At 41.6% G+C, this 25,656-nt stretch overlaps 4 protein-coding genes across 4 annotated transcripts; 1 reads left to right on the plus strand and 3 right to left on the minus strand.

Annotated features, from left to right (window-relative positions):
- Positions 1-2,062: 2,062 nt before the first annotated feature.
- LOC135626760 (hsp70-Hsp90 organizing protein-like) lies at positions 2,063-7,386 on the minus strand. Its single transcript, XM_065132350.1, has 7 exons — positions 6,185-7,386; positions 4,333-4,621; positions 3,298-3,383; positions 2,812-3,035; positions 2,646-2,712; positions 2,513-2,572; positions 2,063-2,440 (listed from the first exon to the last, which is right to left on the minus strand). Exons 1-7 carry the CDS (start codon positions 7,073-7,075, stop codon positions 2,327-2,329), a joined length of 1,731 nt encoding a protein of 576 aa, XP_064988422.1. The 5' UTR covers positions 7,076-7,386; the 3' UTR covers positions 2,063-2,326.
- A 2,399-nt stretch (positions 7,387-9,785) lies between these two features.
- On the minus strand, positions 9,786-11,573 carry LOC135626761 (protein GRAVITROPIC IN THE LIGHT 1-like). Its single transcript, XM_065132351.1, has one exon. It carries the CDS (start codon positions 11,309-11,311, stop codon positions 9,938-9,940), a length of 1,374 nt encoding a protein of 457 aa, XP_064988423.1. The 5' UTR covers positions 11,312-11,573; the 3' UTR covers positions 9,786-9,937.
- A 349-nt stretch (positions 11,574-11,922) lies between these two features.
- LOC103972079 (beta-fructofuranosidase 1) lies at positions 11,923-15,369 on the minus strand. Its single transcript, XM_009386274.3, has 7 exons — positions 14,962-15,369; positions 14,822-14,830; positions 13,866-14,737; positions 12,992-13,153; positions 12,681-12,916; positions 12,513-12,600; positions 11,923-12,421 (listed from the first exon to the last, which is right to left on the minus strand). Exons 1-7 carry the CDS (start codon positions 15,314-15,316, stop codon positions 12,206-12,208), a joined length of 1,938 nt encoding a protein of 645 aa, XP_009384549.2. The 5' UTR covers positions 15,317-15,369; the 3' UTR covers positions 11,923-12,205.
- A 5,677-nt stretch (positions 15,370-21,046) lies between these two features.
- On the plus strand, positions 21,047-24,732 carry LOC103972080 (beta-ureidopropionase). The gene is made up of 7 exons (XM_009386275.3): positions 21,047-21,247; positions 21,541-21,648; positions 22,839-23,027; positions 23,401-23,628; positions 23,731-23,955; positions 24,046-24,425; positions 24,515-24,732. Exons 1-6 carry the CDS (start codon positions 21,110-21,112, stop codon positions 24,406-24,408), a joined length of 1,251 nt encoding a protein of 416 aa, XP_009384550.2. The 5' UTR covers positions 21,047-21,109; the 3' UTR covers positions 24,409-24,425; positions 24,515-24,732.
- Positions 24,733-25,656: the final 924 nt, after the last annotated feature.

Below are 25,656 nucleotides of genomic sequence, written 5' to 3' on the forward strand. Positions count from 1 at the left end.
AATAAATAAATAATCTCATTTATTGTAATATTATTAGTTGTATTCATGAAAAATATAACACATCATACTACACGCTTCAAATTAATGAGAAAATAATAATTTCAATATTCATTTTGTTTAGAACGACGAGTAGCTTGGTGAGTGTACGGCCAATCATGAAGATGAGCTACATGGGGTTGGATGGTCACAGATTATCTTCATAAAAAAAATGAAAATAAGGCTAATGAAAATAAAGGCTCCCATGAAGAGGGGAAGGCCCGGAGCCGTCATAATAAGAAATCTTCGTAAGGTTGATGATAAGGAATGCAACAACTCTAGGCCTCCCCCTCTTCTTGGGAGTATTCGCTAATCAAACATGATCATTTAGAGACTTAGTATTGTATCGCCCAGAGGTCGACAATGAGGAACGCAATAACGACGAGAGACACGTGATGTTTCTCATGTAAATTGGACAAATTCAATGAGAAACTAGTTCAATCGATTGAGCCCAAGTCTAATTCAATTTTGAGTTAGTTTACAAAAAAAAATTGAAGAAAGGAGGAGATGATACCTAATTCACTTTCCTTTATCCTCCTTTTGTGATCTCATTCCCTCACCCTTTTTTGCTTCTCTCTCTATCTCCAATCCCCTGGGGTAGATGGCGAGCAACATTGGTGTGTCGTGAGTGGTGGCATGGGTTGTGGTGAGGATCAAAATTGAAGAAAGGAGGAGATGATACCTAATTCACTTTCCTTTATCCTCCTTTTGTGATCTCATTCCCTCACCTTTTTTTACTTCTCTCTCTATCTCCAATCCCCTGGAGTAGATGGCGAGCAACATTGGTGTGTCGTGAGTGGTGGCATGGGTTGTGGTGAGGATCATGGTGTGAAATGTGACGTGCGTTGTGTAAATGTGATCGTGCGATTGGTGCATGATGGTTTCTCACGCAAACTGAAATGTAAAGGGCCAAGGCTCCCACGAAGAGTGAGAGAGAGAGAGAGAGACATGTAGCCATTGCATTCCTCACTATTGGCCTTATGAAGATTCCTTACCATCGGCCTCTAAATGCCACTACGTCAATAATTAGGTGGTGACAACATTGAGCGTCTTGATAACGATGGTTCTCGCTACGCTAAGAGGCAAGCAAACCAAGTGGCAAGGCCATTGGGTCACCCCCTCTTCATGGCAGCCTCTCCTCCATGGTTGTGATCTTCGATCGTTTAATATCATTTAGCTTTTTTCCATGATTGATGATACACTCACCAAGCTACTCCTCCATGGTCGTGATATCACGTGTTATGTTTTTCATCAATACAATTGGCGGCATCAGGACAAATAAAATTATTTATTTTACTTTTAAAATTATAGGTATTTGGAAAATTATAGGAATTTCAATATAAATTTAGTAAGTACAAGAACCTTAAATGATAATCCCTCCTGGGACCCACCAATTAGGTCGTAGCATTCCCCTTGGTCGGGTTGCCTGAACGATGGTGGGAGATATGGGGATGGGCCATCAGGCGGCGGTGCGCTTGGAAAGCGGATCTTTGCTTGTCGGGTAACAGTCCAATTTCACTTTAATCCGAACCCTATAATTCTTTCCATCACATTCGTACCTTTGTGTAAGCTTCAACTTGCATGCTTGGATAGCATTGTAAGGTTGGAAATTACCATTGCTCATCTCGGAGCGGTGCTTATATGTTGTAAGATCATCTTTAGAACAATAATATTTCATTGTATTTGGGCTCAGCTGTATCGAGTTGCAGCTTCATGCACCCTTCTAAAATCCCCTATTCCGCCTCCCACTCCAACTACCATTTCTAGTAGAGTCATCCAATGAGAGTGACTAATAGACATGCAGATAGCAATACATGAGACGAGTGGAATAACAAAAATAATGAGCGTTTGCAGGCTTAGCAGACTAAAAAAAGATATATTCAGCATCATACAGTCCTGCTTATCTCAAGCTGCTGTTGTTAAGAAGAGAGATAAAAGAGGCCCTGAGATAAACAAGAATCACTCGTGAGATTTGAAGTTTGATGATGCCCTGCATACGAGAGATCTATTTCCGGTCCAACCAACATAAGAACACCAATATATCTTACATTTTTCAAGCTTGATTCATCTTATCATCGTTTTAAGGCAAAACATATGATTCTTAGTTCACCAAACAAACGCAAAAAGATTAAAGAAAAGAGTCAAGAAAGTACCACAGAAATGGATACTGAAACAATGAACTGAGGACATCATCATCATAGTACAGGTTTCATGTTCATATTTGGAACCAAACACAAATAGACCCTCAAAAAGGAGCACATCAAACAAATCCAAGCTTGGATTCCATCCTCTACCTCATCTGCACAATCCCTGCACCCACAAGTTTTTGTATCTTGTGCATAACCTGAGGGTTCTTGAGGTGCTCCTGTGCAGCCTTAGGGTTCTCTTGGAAATCGATCAACACCTGAAAAGGCACACACACGAGATCTGTAACCAAAGAGAAGACACAATATTGAAATGCCATTTAGATAATTACCTGTCGCATAACAGGATCTGTAAGGATATTTTGGATTTCAGGGTCGTGCATAGCCTTTGCCTGCAGAACAACAAAGTGAATAAACAATCCCAACATGACACTTAAGAGAGTACACATGAAGATGATTTGCTACCTGTCTCTCCTTCAATTCCTCTGGACTTATTTCCCCTCTGTTTGTCTTATTAATCTGTTCAACGCACCTGAAGTTGGAAAAATGAAATATATTTATCGTACCAAGCAACTCCAAGAGGCCAGAAATCAAACATAAGGTTTACGTGTTTGCAGAAAACCCAACTTACCTCTTGACACCATCCAACAACTCCTGATTGTTTGGATCGTGTTTCAAGCCCTCCTGATAAGTCTCTAAAGCTTTGTCATACTCTTTCATAAAGAACTGGATTGCACCTTTCCTTGTGTATCCTTTAGAAAAGGATGAATCCAACTCAATGCACTTCTCTGCATCTTTTAAACCTTCAGGCAAAGCACCCAGCTTTGTGTAGCATGCGGCTCTATTGCTGTAAACCTATGGAAGCAATTCGAGGGTCAACTGAAAGAACAAATACAAAGGATAAACAAGAACCATTTCAATTATAAGATGAATGAAACTTTCCAATTATCAAATAATTGATACAAACTACAAAAGTCTAGCTGCAGCTATTGCCACTGGATGTTAGAGATATGTAAAAGGTCTAAAAGTAAAATGCCATACAAGAAACCTAACCGCCGTACAATTTCAATGTACCCTATAAATCTTTAAGCAAGCAACATAAGCACGAGAAAATTACCTTTGGATCCTTTGGGTTCCTCCTTAGAGCTTCGGTATAGTGTTTAACTGCCTCCGGATACTTTTGCTGCTTGAAAAGCTCATTACCTGTACAGTCACATATTTAGCAATCCAACTGTTGTATTTTCCCAGAAAAAAAGGTTACATTTTGTTTTAATCAGCCATTGAACAATCATAAATACAATATAGTTAAAAACAAATTCAAGATATTTCTGCAACATTAATAATGCTAGACAGTTGCTAGCCAATCTCATCAGCACATAAGAAACTGTAACAATCATGGAGACAACTGAGGCTGAAGCACAGGTGGCGAATGATATGGAAGGACCATTGTGGATACAGAAATCTAAAGATGATAAAGGAATGGAAAGCAAAGAAAAAAAAAACAACAAAAGTATGGTTGGTCTGCATAGAAATGCACTTATGCAACGAGAGAAATGACTTAAATACTATCAACACTCCAACTTGAACTATTGTGATTTGCTTACACAAGCAGCTTTCTTGCTCGGTAAAGATAACTTGGGTCATTTTGTAACTCAGGTTTATAAAACAAGATGAGTAATACCATCTAGGAATTCCCCACTGGTCATTTTTTCAATTCAGATATGGCCAAGCAGACAAGACAATATTTCCAACAAATATAAGACAATTATGCAAGATGCTGGTCATTTTTCAATTTATAAATATCTAATATAAGTACAGTAATATTTACAACAAACATAGGGCAACTATGCAATGGGAAACCAACGGATCCATGGATGAGTGCCAAAGATAAAAATGTGTCAAAGATAACAGATGCACAAGAACTTTCGATAGATAAGTAATAAAGCCGGAAGAAATCTGCAGATGCAGAAATTACGCTAGTTTATTCTGTATTAACAAAATACTGTATCTAAATAATATAAGTACAAAGAAACCATGAGTGATGGAAGCTTCTGCATTCATGTCTTCACACTGACAACATAGCAAGGATGAACCAAAAGTTAACCCGAACACACATAAAGGGTTGATCATAAAGAAGAATGGTAAATGATACCTTTCTCACGTTCCTCATCAGCTATTTTTGGATCAAAGTATTCTTGTTGTTCTAATTCTTTCTTTGCCCTCTCAGCATCATTGAGCTTTTTCAAAGTGTCAGGGTTTCGGTGCTCAGTTAGCGCTTTCTGGAAAGTCTCAATAGCAATATCATAGTCCTTGGAGCTCTTGGAAAGCTTCACAAGAGCGGTCCCTTTCCTAGTCAATGCCTTTGCAATCATTTTAAAGTCAGAATGAAGCTCTCTGCCACGTTCAACAGCTTTATCACAATCCTTTATGCATTCTTCAAACTGCAAATCAGAGGTAAAATTCTCAAATGTTTCCCAATTGTCAAAATAACATGCAATTCAATCTACAAATTAAAAAATAAATTAAATAAGTGAAGACTTATATCATCTCCAATGATTAGAATAATCTCAGATGAATGGAGCATTGGGAAAAAAAAATACAAAAGTTGCAGGGGCTACCAATACCTCCTTAGACATGGGTATTATGCAAAAAAACACAATATTGAGATTATTCTTCAATTCAACTTATGGTAGAGAATAGGAAGAAATTTGATAAATTAATATTACAATTTGTTGCATGCTTTAATTGTAATCTCAAATAGTGAACGAGGTAGAGAAGGTAGAGAGAATAATAGGACACAGCAAGAATTATGACTAAAATATTATGCCTAGAACTTAAGCAGCAAGAAAATAAAGAGGGACTGCTAGTAATCCCAGTCAGCATCTAAAATATCTTTGGGGATTGGAATTCAGAGAAAAAAACAACAATTCATATATTTCAGGCTATATATTCAGTACTCTAGCAAAACTTAGATTGTTTGCTGCTGTTCATAAAGGTAAAAGGAGTGACTCCAAGAAAGCCAGAAACCAAAATTCAAGGCCAAAATTTTCCACTCCATATGATCCATCCAAATTGTTTAATCAAACCAAATATGAAGCCAGCCTTACAACAGCAACAATAGCACACCACCATATTCAGATCATTTAGAAAAGGATCCGCACCCTCAGCTAATTAATAATTTTTAATTAGTCAAAGAAAAAACAGAATTTTTAAAATCAAGCTCCCTAAATTTGTTGCATGAATCACAACATAACATTAAGCATATTGAGCAAAACCAGAAAGACACCAATGCTTGTGAATTAAAGAAGATCTCTTTTTTGATACAATTCCAATTAATTATTCCACAAAGAATGCAAACTACCTATAACTTTTTTCGTATCTTTTCTATTTGTTGATCAAACCTATTTTTCCTTCATGAAGGAAAGAGATGTATCGACTTCATCAGTAATTTAAAAAAATCAATAAATGATATACATGCAAATGTATATACATGGTTACATATGTACACAATCACACATGTGCACGTTTACATATGTATATATGTACAACCGGGCATGTATACAAATGCATATTTGTACATGTGGGCATGTGTACCAACATATGTATCATACACGTCTCATGAGCATGTGTAGATACTCATATACAGACGTGCACATCATGTGAACGATGTTGCTGCACTGTCTAGCTAGAGAGAACCTAAAACTCAATTGTTAATTGATATCAACCTATATCATGTCCTTTCAACTACAAAAATTCATAGATAACTCTAGCAATCTGACTTTAAAATGATTGCAAATTCATTGATAACTATAGAATGATCATGTAAAGCCAAATAGATAATCACTTAGACCACCAGCACATGACTGTAAAAAGAAAGAACAAAAAAGATGACGGCGTAAAGCCAAGGGAGAGACCACCATCTTTCGTATCACATTGACAGTACAAAAAATTAGAATGCCAAATAATCAACTGAACTAAGGAAATGAAAGGTCAAAAATTGTTACCTTTCCCATCTCCAAGAAAACAGCAGCTCGGTTGGTTATGTAGGAAATGTCCTGATCGTCAAGTTCCATTGCACGTGTGTAATGCTGAATCGCTGTCTCAAAATCCTTTTTCTTGTAAGCAGCATTCCCTGCTTCCTTCTTCTTTTGTGCCTCTGCTTTCTTTTCCTTAGACTCCTTTTGTTCTTCCGGCACCTCCATGGGCTCTGGCACTGGCTCCGGTTCCGATGCCTTCTTTACTGGCTCAGGCTGAGGCTTCACTTGCTCTGGCTCCATAAACTCCCTCTCCATCTCATCCGTGGGCGCCCTCATCTTCACATTGAGAAGAACCCCGATCACCTGCATCATCCTCGGATCCGAGAGGTACATATTGATATTGTTAGGGTTCTTCTGGATGTCCTGGATCATTTTTATGAAATCCGGCTGCTGGAGGTAGCCCCTGGTGGTAGTATCAGCCGTCAGCTTCGCCCAGAGCTCCGGCCCCTGGAACATCTTCCCGAATGGGGAGGCCCCCTGCGGCGGGATCGGGCCCCGGGACCGCGTGGCGGCAGCGCGAGCGTCGGCGAGGCCGGCCTGGAGCGCTTCGTTCGCCGGGTCGATCTCGAGGCCCTTCTCGTAGGCGGCGACGGCCTGGTTGGCGTCGCCGAGGCCGAGGTGGGCGGCGCCGAGGCGGCTGTAGCCCTTGGCCCAGCCGGGATTAAGTTCCACGGTCTTGCGAGCATCTGCGAGGGCGACGTCGTAGCGCTGGAGGGAGGCGTAGGCGGCGGAGCGGTTGGAGTAGAGGACGTGGTTAGCGGGGGCGAGGTCGATGGCCTCGGAGAAGTGGCGGATGGCGTCTTCGAAGCGGCCAGCAGCGAAGGCTGCGTTGCCCTTGGCTTTCGCGTCCTCTGACATGAAGGCGGGTGGGGCAAAGAGGGAATCGTTTTCTGATGTACGTATCGGATCGCTCGGCCTCCCGGAAGGAAGAAATGTTTATAGTCCCTGGAAGAGCGATCTCCATGCTTCGGGAATGTTCCAGAGCCGCAGGCCATAGGGCGAGCGCATGCGTCTTCGCTATTCACCCTTGGGCTAGGCCGTATCTGTGACCCCACAAGTCCCCCAACCCAAGCCCCGGGTGCCGGTTCACAAAAAAGGATGATGTCACGGTCCAGCCCATCTTATCCGGCCTGACTCCGGCCCATCGTTGCTTCCCTGCTGCCTTCGAATCAAAGGAACACAGAAAAACAAAACAAAAACATGAAAAATATGGGGACTAAAACATTACAAAACTATTCACCAATGCATTCTGAACTTGTCAAACATTGCAGGTTAAACCAGGGTCTAAGAAAAAGGCCCGTCACTTCAGTACAGCTTCCCAGTTTTCCTCATCTCATTTGAAGTTTCTTCGTCACAAAGATTCAAGATTCTCCTTTAGTACAAATAATGAGCAAAAAGGTGAACGGTTGATAGATGTCTTCAGATGATAAGCAAATTCGAACACTGAAAGAAAAGCCAAAAACAAGCCCAGAAAGCTCATGTTCTAGCATGAGCACAGATAGAAGTTAAGCATCGGGATGGCTTACCCATTGAAGATGATTCCTTTCGATTCAGGTGAATGGTTTGGAAAATAGAGAGCCAAAACTGCAGAAGGACAAGCAACAAAGCAAGTTATGTATGCTTCTTCACATTCCAGGAGATGCATCAGAAACTAAACAAAAGCGAGATTGCATTCTCGTCAAGAGTTAATGTAAAACAGAACCAAGCTCCATCTATTAATTTTCTATCTCTATCACGACTGATCTAATGCACGTCTCAGGATGGAAAGAATGACTAATGGCACACGAAGAAATGAACCTGTAATTTAATTTTGAACTGCTTGGACTTAAAACTAACATTGCCAATGAGCTTTTCATTTAAAGTCACCTACTGAAAATTCTGTGCATGGTTTTTGTCAATGTCAGACAATCATCATCTATAAATTTCTGCATAGACTCTCACTTGTAAGTATAAGATGAAACATGTGATCTAACTAAATAGCTAATTTGGAGCAGTAAATGCATGACTACTATAATTTAACCGACACAAGTTATTCAATGGATATTTTCATTAGGCCAATGTGATCTAGTACATAACAAAATGCAAATAATAAGACATGCCAGGTTCACATGGTAGGTTCCCTGAAAGACAAGGAACCCAGAATGGGCTTCAAAGAAGACAACAAAAAAGGGTTGAGATGTCTAGCCTAACTTTCCTGGAGAGCCTTAACTCCAAGCGCAATGGTTGTAAAAGAGAGATAGAGCTGTAAAGATACCTCCCACAGGTCAGAGTGAAGAGAAATCAAGAAAAAAGTATAAATGGCAAGCAACTGCTCCAAATTAATTCCCCTCATTATGAAATACTTCCATCAAATTCCCTAACAAGTTCATTCATCATCAGAGAAATTGTTAATGTTCTTGCAAGTAGTTGGTATGAGATAGATGTAAAGACAAATATCTAATTTCAAGCATAAAAGTCAAAAGGAAGCATCTCATGTTTTCGGCATTATACTACCAGCTTCAAGACTGGCATCTTACCAGAAATTATTTGGTAATGAATGTACCTGCTCCAGTGATATGCTGGCAGCAACATAATGAATGGTGGAAGGCTACCTTGACTCCAATCATGCCAAACTGTGTTGCACTACCTGCCCCAGATATGGACAACATAGCACATCAGAAAAGGTCAAAAACATCAGAGCCACATGGATGTGAGCTACACACACTTACAAAGTCCAACAATGAGTGATGATACTGCTTAGTCACTTCCCACAACTGCCAAGGGCTTAATCTTATCAATATCATATTCACCAACAAGTAAAATGCAAAAGACAACTTTCCAACAACTCTAATTTAGAAAATTTATACTAAGATTTACCATTTGTGTGATAAAACCAAAAACGTGGCAGATAAAAGAACTGACCACAAAAGCAGAAGCACATGTCAGTATTATGTTAATTCTTCCATATGAAACCACCAGAGTTTTAGCAATCAGGAATGCACGTGTAGCTGGATGAAAACATGAACATAGATTATCAAGGAGCTTTGGGATTAAACAGATCAAAACACCAAAGCTGTGTAAATATCATCAGCCATGAATATACCAATCTGCACAAACTTGTAGCAAATGCTTTTGGCAATTATTATCTTACTTGTTCCTTGAACATGCATAATCTACAAATGATCAAATAAGAATATTTTTCTGTGCAGTTAATAAAAAAATGTTATAAAATAGTATATTGAACCAAGCACAAGGTTTTTGCAAACCAATACCTTGCGTATCAACTCTGGGAATTTCTGGACCATAATATTTCAAGACCTTCAGTAATCAAACTTTACATTATTTCAAATATTTGCAATTAACAGCTTAATAATCCAATATAACTATGCTTGAGACTTGAGAGAAATAACTATTTCACCATATCATCTGTCTGCAAATATAATTTTTTTGTCACCGAAAAACAATTTGACTTTTGATTTAGATTGAACTCAAGGAATTTTTTACGAAGATTATGTTAGATATTATACAGAATGGCACACAAGTGATGTGCTCAATCATATAATATTTTTAGCTAAGAAAAGAACCAACATAATTCTGTCAAAAGAAAAATCAAAATGTATTTTCCAGCGGACTTTGTTGGTCCTTCAAGTTATCCATACAAACTTGTAAACGCTCTTTATGTTATCTCCTATACCCAAAGGATGTCTCTAAGTATCCCCATGTACACAAATGAATATATAGTTATAATGTCTGCTCTGAGTCATCTAGGTAAACTCTAGACTGGATAACTGTCTTGCCAACATGAAACCCTGGAACCACAGTAAACCCGACCTTTGGCCGTGAAGAACTCCCAGAGTCCATGTGCAACTTGTCGACCTTAGGAACAATGGTCTCCATGAAAACCATTGAGAATTCAGTCCCTGGGGCTACCTGAAAGATTTTCACCACGGGATTATATGCCCAGGCCAATTTGTGAAGCATCCATATGGAGCTGGCCATGCTCGCAAATGACTCATACAGGGGACTTGACGGTGTCAACGACCCCAACAAAGATTCTCTGGTGGAGGAATTCCTCAACAGAGAGGATTCGATGCCAGGGTGAATGAGCTTGGCATACTTCTTCTTGCAGAACTTCACAAAATCACTACTTGGAAAATCTCGCATAAGCTCCAATGGATCAAGAGCCGAGTGCTCGATGAATTGCTGCAAAGAATCGGTTCTCCGGATGGAAACATCAATCTCATCCATGTCAACTCCATCCCCATCGTCGTAGAAGTCGTACGAATCGAACCCTCCAAACATGCCCAAGCAAATGTACGAGAGGATGGCGTACCGGCAGTGTCCCGGCTTCGTGAAATTGACGTCCGGGTAAATGCAGTTCGCGGCCACACCCAAATTCCACCCGGACAAATTCATCAAGTCGATCAAGACCCTGGCGAACCGATGCGTCACCCGGCAGGTGTCCCTGAGCACCGAGTCGAAGACGCCGATCGTGAGCAGCGACTCCACCCTCTCCTCGGCCGGCATACAAGCACGCTCGAGCCGGTGGGCGAGCCGCACCCCGGCGCCGTCGAGGTCGGCGAGCGCCTTCTCGAGGGCGGCGGCCTCGGCATCCTTGCGGTCGATGTCGGACTGGAGGCGGTCGACGAGGGCCTCGAAGGTGCGGAGGAGGTCCTGATTATCCTGCACCTGCGCCTCCAGGAGGAAGGAGAGGGGGAGGGCGGAGGTGGGAGCAGGGCTAGGACCAGCAGGGCCGGCGCTAAGGTAGAGGCGCTTGACCTCGGAGAGGCGGCGAAGGTGGGAAACGGCGGCGCGGTCGGCGGAGAGGACGGCGTCAGAGAGGAAGGGCGAGTGGGCGGTTTGGAGGTGGAGGTATGCGGCCTGGAAGGATGAGAGCGCGGCAAGGGCGGCGGCGGTGAGGGTTTCGGGGTCAGGCCGGGGGGCGGGGTCGGGCCTCAGGACAACGACGCGCTGACCGGTGATGACTTCCTCCGGGGCAGGGCAAGCATCGGGATCATCGACGCCGACCGCCCGCTCCTCCTCCTCTTCTTCGTCCTCCTCGGCGAAGAACTCGATGGTCTTGGTCTTGACCGCTAACGCGAACTTCTGAAGCATCTTCCCGTCTTCCTCCGCAAAACCCGCTACGGTCTCAAACAAAAGCCATTGAAATGGAACGGAAATGGGAACAATTGCAGGTCTTCTTCCACTACTTCCTGCCGTGGGAATGAATTCTGGGCTTTGCCTCCTTTACAAGGCGTTCCCTCTGTCTCTCTTTCCCTCTCACCATGACTCGATCGAACCCCGCCGCACAAGCCATTAAAGAAGTGTTCCAATGATTGAGTCTTTATCCCAACCTCCGCCATTTGGAATGTGCTTACTTAACGTGATGAGAGACCAAATCTTGAAGCATAATCTCTGTTGTGAGATGCTTGTGGTGGGATTAATTAAGCTATGTGTATGTACCATCGATCGAGCATCCATGTGTTAAATACACGTCCGGACAATAATGTACTGCGGACAAGGAAGCATGACTCAGAATCAATGCATGTTTCTTCCTCGATGTAGATGTGTGACCAACTTTTAACCCCCTTATAAAACCTCATTATGTAGAACAAAATCTACTGCCTACATAATATTCACATCGATCCTCAGAAAAGGATAGCTGAAAGGCACTAAAGTTCAAATTAATTGGCACTGTAATCTTCCATTCGATTAAAAAGAATATATAAGAAAATGATGAGGTTGTTCCCATTAATCGAATGAATTTTGACTCGACACACACATTAATGCATGTATTTCTGAAGAAAATAATCAAAATGACATCCTCCCAAAAGAATTACATGGAAAGGCCTTCACACAAAAGCAAGTAGACAATCGAATCCATCTTGATAGACCTTTTCCGGTGAACTGATGAATGAATGCGATCGAAGCAGATTCCTTTTTCTACAGGAAGACGATGGAGTTTGACTCAACTTTGTCTGGTTGAAGTTTGGACGAAGCTGTTCGAGATCAGTGGAGTGAAACTGAGTCGTGCTCAGAGAACGGCCGAATGAACGCGGAACCCATCTGCCAGATCTTAAGCGACTTGGCCGTGACATCGACTCCGGTGGCGTTGTTGAAGAGGAAAAGCCGTCCCCCGCCGTAGGTTGCGCTGGTTGGGTATACACGTGATGTGATGCATGTCCTTCCTCCTTGTGCAAAGCTCTCTATGACAGAGTGATCCACCTGAAACCATTGTAGCAGTCATTCATAAGCTTAAGCTGATTCGTGAGACAGCATTTAATATATCTACGTGCCAACAAAGCAAATTACTTACTAGTATGCGTACTGATAAGGTTTCACCATCAAGCACCGGAACCAAGCTTCCATACACCCTCTTGACGATGTCAGCTGCCTCGGATGACCTGCGTTTCCGAGATTGCAAACTTAGCTTGTTGTTTGACTCAAGTGCGAGAGAACAAGAAGAGCAGGGTGGCGTGCATGCCTGAGCTCGTCATGGCAGAAGTGAGTGCTGATGCTGCCATCAGTGCTTCTCACGAAGTAGAAATAAACAGCAGTCTGCTCCGACAGATCGTCGTCGGCCAGCACGAGCAGGCCGAACGGGCCGAGCACGCCCCTTCCGGCGGCGCCGCCGCTCGTGCTACAGTTGTACCCCACCGCGGCGTCGACCGCGCCGGCCAAGGCCGACTTGTTGACCCCGAACTCGGCCACGATGTCCACCTGCATCATTCGTAAGATTACAATCATCCAATGGAAATAAGGAACCCGAAGCACGACCGATGGAGTTTAAGCTACCTGCGTGGCCGTGCCGACGTCCAAGGGAACGACGGAGCCGGCGGGGATGCTGATGTTGCTGAACTCTTGGCTGCCCGACCTCAGCGTCTCCACGTCGTCCACCGGCCACTGTAGGAGGTTGCTTTCTGTCTTCTGGTCGAAGAGAACCGTCCTCGGAATGGTCTGCAAACACATGTTGGGACCGTCATCACTACACGCTAAATGTGATTCGTGGACTGCGAATGGCCACGTTGCTTCCAGGAAGCACAAGAAGAAGCCACCAAAGATTAGAACAAGAAAGTTACTACGACGCGTTTGTCGACGAGGCTTCTGCTAGTCGGTGGCGGCAGCATTGACATATATTATAAATCATCGTATTATTCATGTGATTCAGAAAGTTGGAGGTCAGTCAGCGGGCTCATAATTACCTATTGTTGAGGAGTATCCAACCAATCAAGTCTGCGAGATCTCATACAGGATTCAGAATCTTAGCTACGTGTAACTTCCTTACTTCTATCTGATTTGGTTTAGCCACAATGGGCCTATATTCTCGCGCCACTTAAATCTCCTCCCTTTTCCCCCAACTTCTCTGCACAATTATTGGTGTACGTTAAGCTGTTATAGTTAGTCAAACTCATGTTGAATGGTCCAACATGTTGGCTCCACAGGCAGGCGTGGCAGAGCCACGAGATGACTTTACATGGGAAGGTCCGCCCACGTGAATAGGATTACGTATGAGAAGTCCATCTCACCATTCGAAACACTGATCCATGAATTGTTCTCCGTAGCTGTATCTTTCTGATGACTTCTCTTCCTTCCTTTTATTCCGAGTTAAAAATGAATTGTCTTTTCTTGTGGTAAATGGAAGATTAGGTGAGGTGACTCGATTGATTACCTGAAGGGAGGCCCAGCCCTTCCGGAGATCGGTGCGCTCGCTGTCGGTCTCCCCGATCCACCCCCACAGGACTCGGCGTTGCTTCACCGGGTCGTAGAACGTCTTGGACGCGTAGAACATGCCGTAGTCGTACCGCAGGCCGATCCCCACGTCCTTCTCGGGGTCGTCCGGCACCCACGCGTTGGTGGCCGCCTCGTAAGTGCCGATGGCGTAGTAGTCGTGCCTGTCGTCGTCCATGCTCGCCTTCAGCACGTGCTTCATCCCCGGCCCCGTCGCCGCCGACGTGTCCAGCCCCGTCGCTGACTCGGTCGACACCGGGTAGAAGTCCACGCACTCCCACATCCCGGTCCCGGCCACCGAGTGGAGCACGCCGGGGAGGAGCTCGTAGCTCAGGAAGTCGGACGTCCGGTACACCAGAGCGATCCCGGCGTGGCGCTGCGAGTCGTTCTTCGACCCGATGGCTATGCGCCAGGCCGACTCGGAGGGGACGTACCAGGCCGTGGTGGGGTCGCGGAAGTCCTTTGGGGCGATCCCCGGTGGGGGAACCAGCACCGGGTTTGACTCGGATTTGACCCACGTTAGCAGGAGCGGGTCATCCTGGTCGGCCGGGAAGGCGAGATTCTGCACCTGCACCAACTCGGCGGTCGACCCGGTGTAGAGCATGGCGAGGCGGCCGTCGGGGAGGATGGTGGCAGAGCCGGTCCAGACGCCGTTGGCGTCGTACCAATGGTCAGGAACCATGGCGATGGGAAGATAGAACCAGTGCACGAGATCGAGCGATACAGCGTGCCCCCACGTAATGTTGCCCCACACCGCCGAGGCCGGATTGTATTGGTAGAACAGGTGGTACCATCCCCTGTAGTACGTCGGCCCTGCCAGAGGAAGCCATGGTCAATCAACAGCAATCTCAAATGGATCAGAAAACACAAAGCTCTTATATGTCTCTGCTCACTCACCATTGGGATCTGTTGACAGTCACAACGAGTAGCCCATGAGAACCAATCCAGCAAGAAAGAGGCACAAGTCAGGAAAACATTCCGGGATAAAGAAGAAGATGATGACTATGCTGTATTAAGATGTAGGAGGAGATGTTGACCATTCATCCAATTCTTCTGAGGTTGGAAATGGAAGGCAGTGCGCTGCCAAAGGAGCATGGAGTTGGTCCAGGGGTAGGACGGCGAGGAGCCGAGGAGCCCCATGGAGGATTTCTCCGACACGCCCTCGGCGGGGCCTCTGGAGATTCGTCGGCTCGGTTCCGACGCTCCATTTCCAGGTAAATCGGTCCGGCGAGAGCCACTCGAGCTGTAGGACGCGAATGCGGCGACGCACAGAATCAGCGCCGCCGAGGCGGCAAACGCGAGCACCGGTAAGTATTTCTTCCTTGATGTCGGAGTCGCGGCGGGATGGTCAGGGTGGAGAAGAGGGGGATATGCGCAAGAATCGGCAGCCATGGCGGCGGCGGCGGCGGGGGGGAGGGGGAATAGAGGAAACGAAGCAGGGGAGATGAACGAGGGAAGAGACCGGGGGGTTGGTTGCGTATTTATAGCAAGAGATTGTTTCTATTCTTGTGCTGCATTTAATGTAAAGATATGCGAAAACTTGCGATTTGTATGTCGTAAGTGCACATGCTAAACACGTGGATAGGATTAGTGAAGCAAGGCTACTAACAGCACATTTTTCTTTAGGCGAATTATTTGAAAAAAAAAATTCTTTTTTGCTTTTTCAAAAAGTGTATTTTTTTTTTACAAATTCCTCGCATTTCAAATAATATAAAAAAAATACTAAAAATGGATATATTACAAATGTTTTTATCATTATAATAAAAATATTATAAAATTTATTTAAAAATATTATAAATGACATAAATTGACTCATTGTCTCAACCAAACCAATTTCAAGCGTAAGAATTTAATATTGTTAATGGTCTACTATAAAATAGACATATCATGCTGTTTATAGTATTTTCTTATAGTTTTATATTATTTTCAACATATCAATAAACACATTATAATGCTATTAAAAAAAAACCAAAATTAACCCAAGTGAAAGCACTATAATGATTCATCTATTTAGATCTAATGAAAATAATAAAAAAATAAGAATAATTATTAAAGAAGCTTTATCGAAGAAACCTTATTGAAGAATTAAAAAGGTTTAAATACATTAACATATCCCTCTCCTATTTATACATATTAAGACGAAGGATTTTCCTCAACAGAATTGAGGATGGAGGATTTTCCTCATAATAAAGATTTTCTCATATAATTGAGAAAATCTTATCTTCTATCAGGATCAACGTATCCATAAGGTATCTCCAAAACTAACAAAAAAATATATCATTAAGATTGATATAAGTATTTTCAGTATTATATGAAATAGGGGCATCACTCGAATAAAAACGAAATAAAAAATACCTTTTAGAAAAAAAAAATAAAAATAGACTTTTGTTCAGATAAATCACTCCATTTTTTTTAACTAGAAGTAAATAAAAAATAATAGAAAGTGATATCAGAAAATAAAAAAAATGCAATGAAGATAACAAAAGCATTTTGTCAACGTCTAATAAATTGTATAGCCTTGATTTAAACGATTTAAATATTAGGTTGTAAGAACGAAATGCTTAAAAGAAGAAGAAAAAGAGATTACGCCAACAACACACCAACCCAGGAAATGGAAGCTTCAAAGAAAGCTCTTGAAGTTTGACCAGTCATAAGAGCAGAGACCAAGTCAAGCAAATTAGTAACCTATAATAGAACATGGTTTCTTACTTGTTGAAATTTTCTTTAAATTATTTTGGTTTGAGTCAATCTATCTAAGATTGCTGTGTATGGAGATTCAAGACAATCCTACTCCAAAACCTTTTTATCTTATTAAATGATGAGACAAATATCCCTACATCTTATTATTATAATTTTCTTTAAGACTTGTTAGTACTTTCTTTGGCCAGTGTCTCATAAAGACAAAAAATCTTAGTATGAAAATGAACCCATATGAAAGAATAAAATTCTAAAAATATAAAAAAAAAATAGTTTGGATGATCTTAAGTTCTCTCTAGGATATCTAAAAAGACATTTTGTAGAATTTTTAGTGAAAGAAAATATATAAAAAGGAATCATACCTGAGAAAAATATATATTTTTTTCTATCACATTGATGACTTTTTAGTATAATTTATTATTATTAGTCTTTGAATAATATTATTGATTTAGAGTTTTTCTCCACATTCTCCCAATGCTAATTATATTTAAATTATATATATGTGTGTGTATATATATGTATTATATTCCTTCGCTGGAGTTATATGGCATCAAGCGGTGCTAAAAGCATCTTTGTCATTACCAACCTCACACCCACTTCGTGTTTCTGCTTTGTAGGACAGAATTATATCCGACATGAAACCCCTCCATGGACATTCCATGTGACAAGTCCTTGGCCTATCATCATGGTTCCTACCTGTGAAACTTGATACCGATGCATCGAGGCCATCCCATGCAATCATTAATTTACGATCCATTATTGCACAACACATGCATTTGGCATCCCTTCTGTTCATCAATCAGGGAGGAGAGAGCGGAGAGCGTGACTTGAGATGATTAAGGAATCAGAAAGAACTCTCTCTCTCTCTCTCTCTCTCTCTTTTTAGAGCAATGGCAGTAATAATCATCCTTGTATAATGCATGTCAGTATCTTAGCCTAGTCAGGGGTTACATAATGTATTAGGTGACAAAAGAAAAATCACATCATTAGCCTCTATTATTGTTGTTCCTGACGTGTCTATCTAATTCATTCAAATGAGAGACGAAAAGGATGTGGCAAACACAAGGCGTACGTATATGGATCGATGTTGTCAATGAGTTCTTCGGATGCACGCCAGTAATCACATACCACAAGCCAATGAGATGTTAGTAGCATCGAGTAGCACACCACATGTCACGTGCACTGACATACGAAGCCATAAACTATGGGCAATAATGCACCAATTTCCCAGACATCAAGGATGAAACACCAGGAAGAATGTTGGTGACTCACAACAATAGCATCAGTGGAGACCACGGTCGAGTATTCTGCATCTTTGAATTGAATCTGCTGAGAGAGAGAGAGAGAGAGAGAGAGAGAGAGAGAGAGAGAGAGAGAGAGAGAGAGGTGCACAGTTGAGGTGGAGGCCTGTCTCCCGTGGAGACATGAATCATTCAAGCAGCAGAGACGACAAGGGAGAGGGATAAGGTAAGGGAAGGGAGGCACCAAACACTCGTCTTGGCTTCCCACATGGCCACATGCACCAACCAGTCCTTGTGACAGTCGAAGAATCCATGCCACCATGCTATCCCTGCAAAGCTCCACCAATCTGACTCGCACCTCACATGCAACTGCAACAACATAGATATGACAACTCACACACACACACACGCTAGAAGCTCATTCAAATTTAACCTAATTTTTTTCGTAATCGATTAAGACGAATCTTACCAATAAAACCTCTCCGAAGCTTTAAGTCAATCCATAAGTCAGAATAAGTCGGACTTGAAATACTTAGTGTCTTGAGATATACTTGCATATCTTTTGTTAAAGCAAACAATTGGGACCATTATAATAATAAGATCATATAATCGTTCTCTACATGGCATGAGACTGTGTGACGATGCTGAGGTGACAATAGATGATCAACTAGATGGTTTTATTATATCAACTAGGTGGCTCCAATGTGTCAACCATGTCAAGTTGATATATTCCCCGTCTAGAGTCAATATGTCGATCGAGCAAAGCTTGTTGATTAATCACACGGAGCTGATGTGTCCTCCATATGGAGTAAACGTATCGACCAAATGGAATCGAGTTATCTTATTTTTCACATATATATATATATATATGTCATATTTATATTTTAAAAAATAATAAAAAGGTTGAACATAAATTGATGTGAATGGCATTTGTGTGAAAACGACACAATATAGACATATTACCTAGCGAAAATACAACGCCAACGTAGGATGACCATTGATATCCTGTGGCCTCAGATTTCTTAACCTTACTCGTTTCGCCCACCTACATTTGCATGCCTAGTTGAGGACATGGCTTCCATCAAGTTGTACTTTTTTTTTTCTTTCAAACAACTATGCATGATCAACCAAAATAAATTAGATTAAATTTCTCATTAATTAATTTTTACACCCCTTTGGTCACCGTAAGCAATCGGAACGAGTTTTTCAATTAAAGTGAGAATATCCAAAATATAATTGGTAAAACCCTCCTAAGTCATATATATATATATATATATATATATATATATATATATATATATATATATATATATAATAAAGTTAAAATAATCAATCCTTCTGAGGAGATTTGGTCAGATTGGAAGATGGTCTGATAGTTAAAAGTTGATCATTATTATTTTTTAATGTTATCTCAATTTTGACTATTTATTTCTCTATTTCTCTCTCTCATTTTTATTCTACAATTGAAACTTTCCTATGGTTTTTAAGTATCTTGTGAGGTGTCTGACTCGATAAAGGTCGCAATCGCTTTCGAAACATTATTGTCGCTAGTTTTTTATTCTTTTGAACTAAGTAGAAACAATGCCAAACACTATAACTACTCGGTCAAAGAGTTTTATCTTTCGCTTATGATAGCTACCATGCTTCTTCGCTAAACCATAAATGACATGGCTCATCGACCTTCCGATTTTAAGAAAATTATATATATTTTTTCTTGATCTCATACTAATTCTCATATTTTCTTAATTTGTAAACCAAGTTTTAACCTTCAATCAAATTGCTTTTTTTCGAAAAAACAAAAACAAACACACACACTAATCAATCGGATGTGACTGTGGTCGGGTCTCTTAAAGACATGCCAAACCATAGCAGTGTCTTCTGAACTGACCGAAGAAACCGAGTTGAGTTATAAGCTTAGTAGCCCCGACGGTATCTGACTGATTCGTATCTCCGCGTGTCAGCATAACATTGGAGCGAACGATGATTCCCATCTCAATAATGCAATACAATGATTGAAGCAACAATGACATCACAGTACTCTCGGCATGATGAAGATAAATCCAAACCGTCAATCCAAAGGGTGGCAACAAATCAAAATAATGTGAGCTCTCCGACAACCCTGCGACCAATCGGAAAAGCCGACGCAGGATAAGCCGACGGAACTGTGGAAGCGTGAACTCATCGATGATAATGAGGCTGCGACGCCGATGACGTGTAAAGGGTGGATGTGGCCCGTGGAGCCACCGATTACCTTGTGCGAGCGGGGAACACGTCTACGCTGGCGTGGATAAGCCTCGCTGGATTTCCTGTGGCCAGCTGAAGTGATCTGATCTCATGTGTCCTCCCTCCGATGGGACCCCCGTCGTTTCTCGAACCGACTCGTCGGCTTTTTTGTCCGCATCAATTATTGAGATTGCTGGGCCCCCCCGTGTTTCAAAGGAGTCTTGCTGCCGACGGACATTGAACGTCGCATACACTCGGTGATTCTGACGGTTCCATTTCGATTATTATTAGAATATGTAATCAGAATTGAAATATAATAAGAAGATTCGAATTCTTTGCACCAATAATTCGGTTTCTCAGAGTGACCAAATTCTTAGATCGCAACATGATGTGTCATTCAACGTGGTCACGGGTCGTTTCTCCACAGAACACATGTACTTGCATGTCAATTATTTGCATCAATAATTCGCATCAACCTCCATCAGTACAACAAATTATTGTGACAGGTCAATTGCTATGTAATGTTCCAATAGCCCACCATGTCTTCCAAACGCAATCTTTCTTCGGTTTTTCTCTGTTACATATTGTAAACGCTATCCAATGAACTTATGAGCTTTCTCGTGAGGACGGACGGTTGGGGGGTTCGTGCTGACTCGACCTTCTTGTATTCTTGTGCTGACTCGACATTCGTTGCACTTACCTGATTGATTTCGTTGCGTGTACGTCCATCAAAACCCAATTCGAGCTTGATCCAATTCACAGATCGAATACCCAATCCAAGCCCATGAAAGCCCATGAATCGACGTAATTACAGAATTGATTTGGGACATATTTATTATTCATTAGGAATTATTATTACTATGTATCTGATGGCACTATTACACGTCGCGGACTGTCACCCGCTCGTTTACCCTTGACGCAATTGAAGCCTTTGCGTGGAACGACGCGGGACCCACCAGCAGACGGCTGTAGAAAACGTACCGAACTGCCGATCGCTTTCCCGACGGAGGACTTCCATCCGGCGATGGGAAGCCACCAGGAAAGAGAGGAGAACGGAGGGGCGGCGGCGGAGGGGCAAGAGATCTCGGCGCCAGGATCCATCCATGGCTTCGAGTCCCTCCATCGCCTCCTCGAGGCGAATCTGAAGCCCCCGATCTTCCAGGTTTCGCTCTTCCTCTCCTCCCTACTGATTAGTTGCCGATGATTCTTGGATGCGGCACCGATACGGGAAGGCACGTTATCTGTGGATCTGCCCTCGCCGTTCTTAAAGCGATTCGTGAAGTTATATGTTTGCGAAAAAGGAAAAAGAAAAAGGAGAACTCGATGCTTATGATTGCTGGGCTCTGCTTGTTTGTCTATCAAAAAGAGAATATGATCTTTACTTTTTCTTCGGTGAAGTCATGAGAGAATTGATCGGTTTTAACATGTGATGCACTTGTTGCAATTGCGTTACAGGAAGTGAGCCGCTTGCTGCTGGGACTGAACTGTGGGCGCCCTCTCCAGCGGATTTCTTTGCCCATGGCTGCGACCACTCTATCTGAAGCACATAATTTTGATTTGCAGGTACGATTGTTCTCCGTGGCCTTAGTTAATTTATCTTTTGCTTGGGTTTTTGTTACTAAAATCTGAACCTTTATTACTAATTTCTTGACTTTCATTATATATTTAAATACATATCTTTTTTCTGGATATTTTCTGCAAAATCCGGTTAGTCCAAACTCATAAAGCAAGAAAGAACTACTGCACACATAGTCAACCTTTCTGCTTCGAGAAAGACTTGAAGTATGTAGGAGAGAATCTTTATTACTAATTTCTTGACTTTCATTAAATATTTATTCATATCTTTTTTCTGGATATTTTCTACAAAATCTGGTTAGTCCAAAATCATAGAACAAGAACCAACTGCTGCACATGTAGTCAATCTTTCTGGTTCATGAAGTTGTATGGGAATGATACCGATGATGACTAGAACCTTCACCTGCAATAAAAAGTTATTGTGATTTGGGATAAGCTTGTCAGCTTGACCATAGTTAATAAAAGTGCCATCCCAACACAGTTTCCTGTCACCCCTTTTTCTTCTTGTAGTTTCCCTTAGATATCTATGGCTTGTTGAATTCAGGACATGCAACATTGACTCGTTGGTTTTTTTAATTTTGACTACATGATATCTTCTTTTAGATTTTGTTTGAAGACTCTGGATCTCCTTGGGTTGCATTAGGTTGTCAGATTGCAAGATAACTTGCAATTGCCAAATTTTGTATAGCATCTATTCTGCTATTCAACCAAGAGGGTAATATGCAAAGGGATGAACAAAGTTATAATGTACGAAGAAGCTTATTTCTGGCATTGACAGTCACCATGAAGTACACATTTTGTACTTATGAACTGATGCTACAGAGTGTTGTGGCACTTACAGGGGTCATATATTGAAAATATACCAAGTTTTCATTCTTACTCCACAGTCCACACTAGTGGTGCAATATATTATATTTCTAGTTATTACTTGGTCAATAATGCACAGACAGTCGATTTGCATAGTCAAGAAAATTTAAGCAATGTTAACTATTCATTTGGTGTTATGCTGTCTGCTATAAGGTGTAATGGTCTGTTTGGTTCCCATTTTATTGGCTCTTAATTCTTTGAGTGCTTCAGGCAAGTACCCTGTACATTAGCCTATCAAATTTGTCAATTGTATTGTATCTCATCGTAAGCAGCCTCATGGCCTGATTCTTTTTGTGCATTGTTATTCGCAGGCTTTTTGCTTCCAAGCTGATGCAGAGTATTTGAGGCAACCACAAATTGTACGTGTTGGCCTCATCCAGAATTCTATCGCTCTTCCAACTACTGCACACATTGCAGACCAAAAGAATGCTCTCATGCAAAAGGTGAAACCCATGATTGATGCAGCTGGAGCATCTGGTGTCAATATATTATGCTTACAAGTAAGTTTTTTGTGCAGAAACTGATTGGATTAACTTGGCATATTTAAGATAGAGGCTGTTTCATAAAATTAGACCACATATTGTTATGTACCTTGTTATTCTCATGACATCCTTTAGTAATGCTAGCAATTTCTTTTAGTTAACCTCTAATCTAAAAAACAATCTATGGTCCTCTTGTTTTGGATTCCATGTTTGGACGTTGTTTACACTAGGCTACTTATGTTTCTTGATCATGTTGTAATGCTATCCTTTCTTTAAGTTTGTGATTCATTTGACTAAATCTTTTTTTTTTTCTGATTTTTCTTGTTGTTCATGCCAAATAATGTTTTTCTCTCGCTGCCATTCATTTTGAATGCTTGTCCTTTAAGTGCAGGAGGCTTGGATGATGCCATTTGCTTTCTGTACTAGGGAGAAGAAATGGTGTGAATTTGCAGAGCCTGTTAATGGAGAATCGACTCAGTTTCTCCAAAAACTTGCGAGGAAATATAATATGGTCATCGTGAATCCTATTCTTGAAAGGGATGTAAACCACGGGGAAACCATTTGGAACACTGCTATTGTAATTGGAAACCATGGCAATATCATTGGCATTCATAGAAAGGTTGGTTTCTTTGCTGCCATTAACATTGTTTATACTGTCAATTATATTCCTTTGTGCATTCTTATTATAGAAATATCACATATTTTTAATTTTTTTAATCAGAATCACATTCCTAGAGTTGGGGATTTTAACGAGAGCACGTATTATATGGAAGGAAACACTGGGCACCCTGTGTTTGAAACAGCTTATGGAAAGATTGCAATAAACATCTGTTACGGAAGGCACCATCCCTTAAATTGGTTAGCTTTTGGGCTTAATGGAGCTGAGATTGTCTTCAACCCTTCTGCAACTGTTGGGGAACTCAGTGAACCAATGTGGCCTATTGAGGTAGTTCCGAATATTTATTATTTTCTTGCTTTTTTGGTCTTGAATGTCTCTCATGATTCAACCACACTACTCCAACCAATTATGTTGCAGGCTCGGAATGCTGCCATCGCAAATAGTTATTTTGTTGGGTCAATTAATCGTGTTGGTACTGAAATATTTCCTAATGCATTCACTTCTGGTGATGGGAAGCCTGAACATTCGGATTTTGGTCATTTCTATGGTTCTAGCCATTTTTCAGCACCAGATGCTTCTTGCACCCCATCCCTTTCACGCTACAGAGATGGATTAATGGTTTCAGACATGGATCTGAACCTGTGCAGACAGTTAAAAGACAAATGGGGTTTCCGCATGACTGCACGATATGAACTATATGCTGAAATGCTTTCTAAGTACCTAAAGCCTGATTTCACTCCACAGGTCATCGTTGATCCCATGTTGCAGAAGAGAAAATAAATTTGACAAAAGAAATGGTAATCTGGCAGATTGTCTAAAATTTCATATATTGTCAATTTTACAGTTCTTGCAACGAATTGATTTTTTTCTTTTTTCTTTTATGTAGATTTGGCTGCTTCGGAACAGTTATTCCTGCTGTTTCATTGATCAGGAAGGCTAAAACAGATATCAAGTGGCACGGAAAATAAACATCGGCACTGAGGCTAGTGATCGGTGGCAAGGGCATTCATATTGTTCTTTGATGATGCCTAGTAAAGTGTAAACCGGAAACAATGTAAGTGGTTCATCTCCCAGCCAAGGTGTTTGCAAGAGGACTTTGACTAACTTGAGTAATCATGAGTCATCTTACACATGCATGGGTTGTTCATCCAAATAAGTTATTCAAAGTATACGTTTAGAACTACATTATAATGAAAAATATAAAATTGCATTGGCTTAGCAGTTCAGAGATTGGACAAGTGAGGTAGAAATTGAATGTTCAATCGCCTGATTGATATGCTTTGGAGCACCAAAGATTTGGGAATTTGACAGGAAATAGCCTTACGAAACTGGGTGATACAGGTTGTGCTTGTGGCTTTAGCGGTTGCCTACGGAGACTTGTTTCCTGAGACTACTATGACTTATAAGGGCAAAGGTCTAGATCATTGAACAGACGCCAGTATCGCACTAATGTTTATGTCGAGCGTCCATACGAAGGAAGGACGGAAGTTGTTCCCATCGAGTAAAAGTGATATATATCAGAAGCAGGGCCTTCTCATTGGATCATTCGTTGAGAGGATTGTCGGGTGGATATTTCTACGATATCATGCCCTCCTTCTAACACCAAAATATTAAGGAAAATCATTGTTAATGTTAGAGTCAACTCGATTAGGTCCAAACGCGAAGGCATAAGAGTGTTCGAAGTAGCTCCGATGTGGGGGCATCGAGTTCCTGAGGCATAGCCGCACTAAGATCGATGTCAAAAAAAGTGTCTCAACCCGGCTTTTTATACCATACATTAGAGGGGATAACTTGTAACTACTTTAATATCCCGATTTTTTATACCATACATTAGAGGGGACAACTTGTAACTACTTTAATATCCCCTTCTTGATATTTTATCCACGTAAGCGACAAAGTGAGGACAACCTCGAACGATCTGTCATGAACTTTTGTGCACACTAACATGGGTGGGGTGATTTGAATCTCTTTCCTTTCACGATAGCGCTGTGTTAGTTCAATTTTCAGAAAAGTTCTTATCTCGTATAT

This window comes from Musa acuminata, chromosome BXJ2-11 (assembly GCF_036884655.1).
Source record: "Musa acuminata AAA Group cultivar baxijiao chromosome BXJ2-11, Cavendish_Baxijiao_AAA, whole genome shotgun sequence".
NCBI classification, from domain to species: domain Eukaryota; kingdom Viridiplantae; phylum Streptophyta; class Magnoliopsida; order Zingiberales; family Musaceae; genus Musa; species Musa acuminata.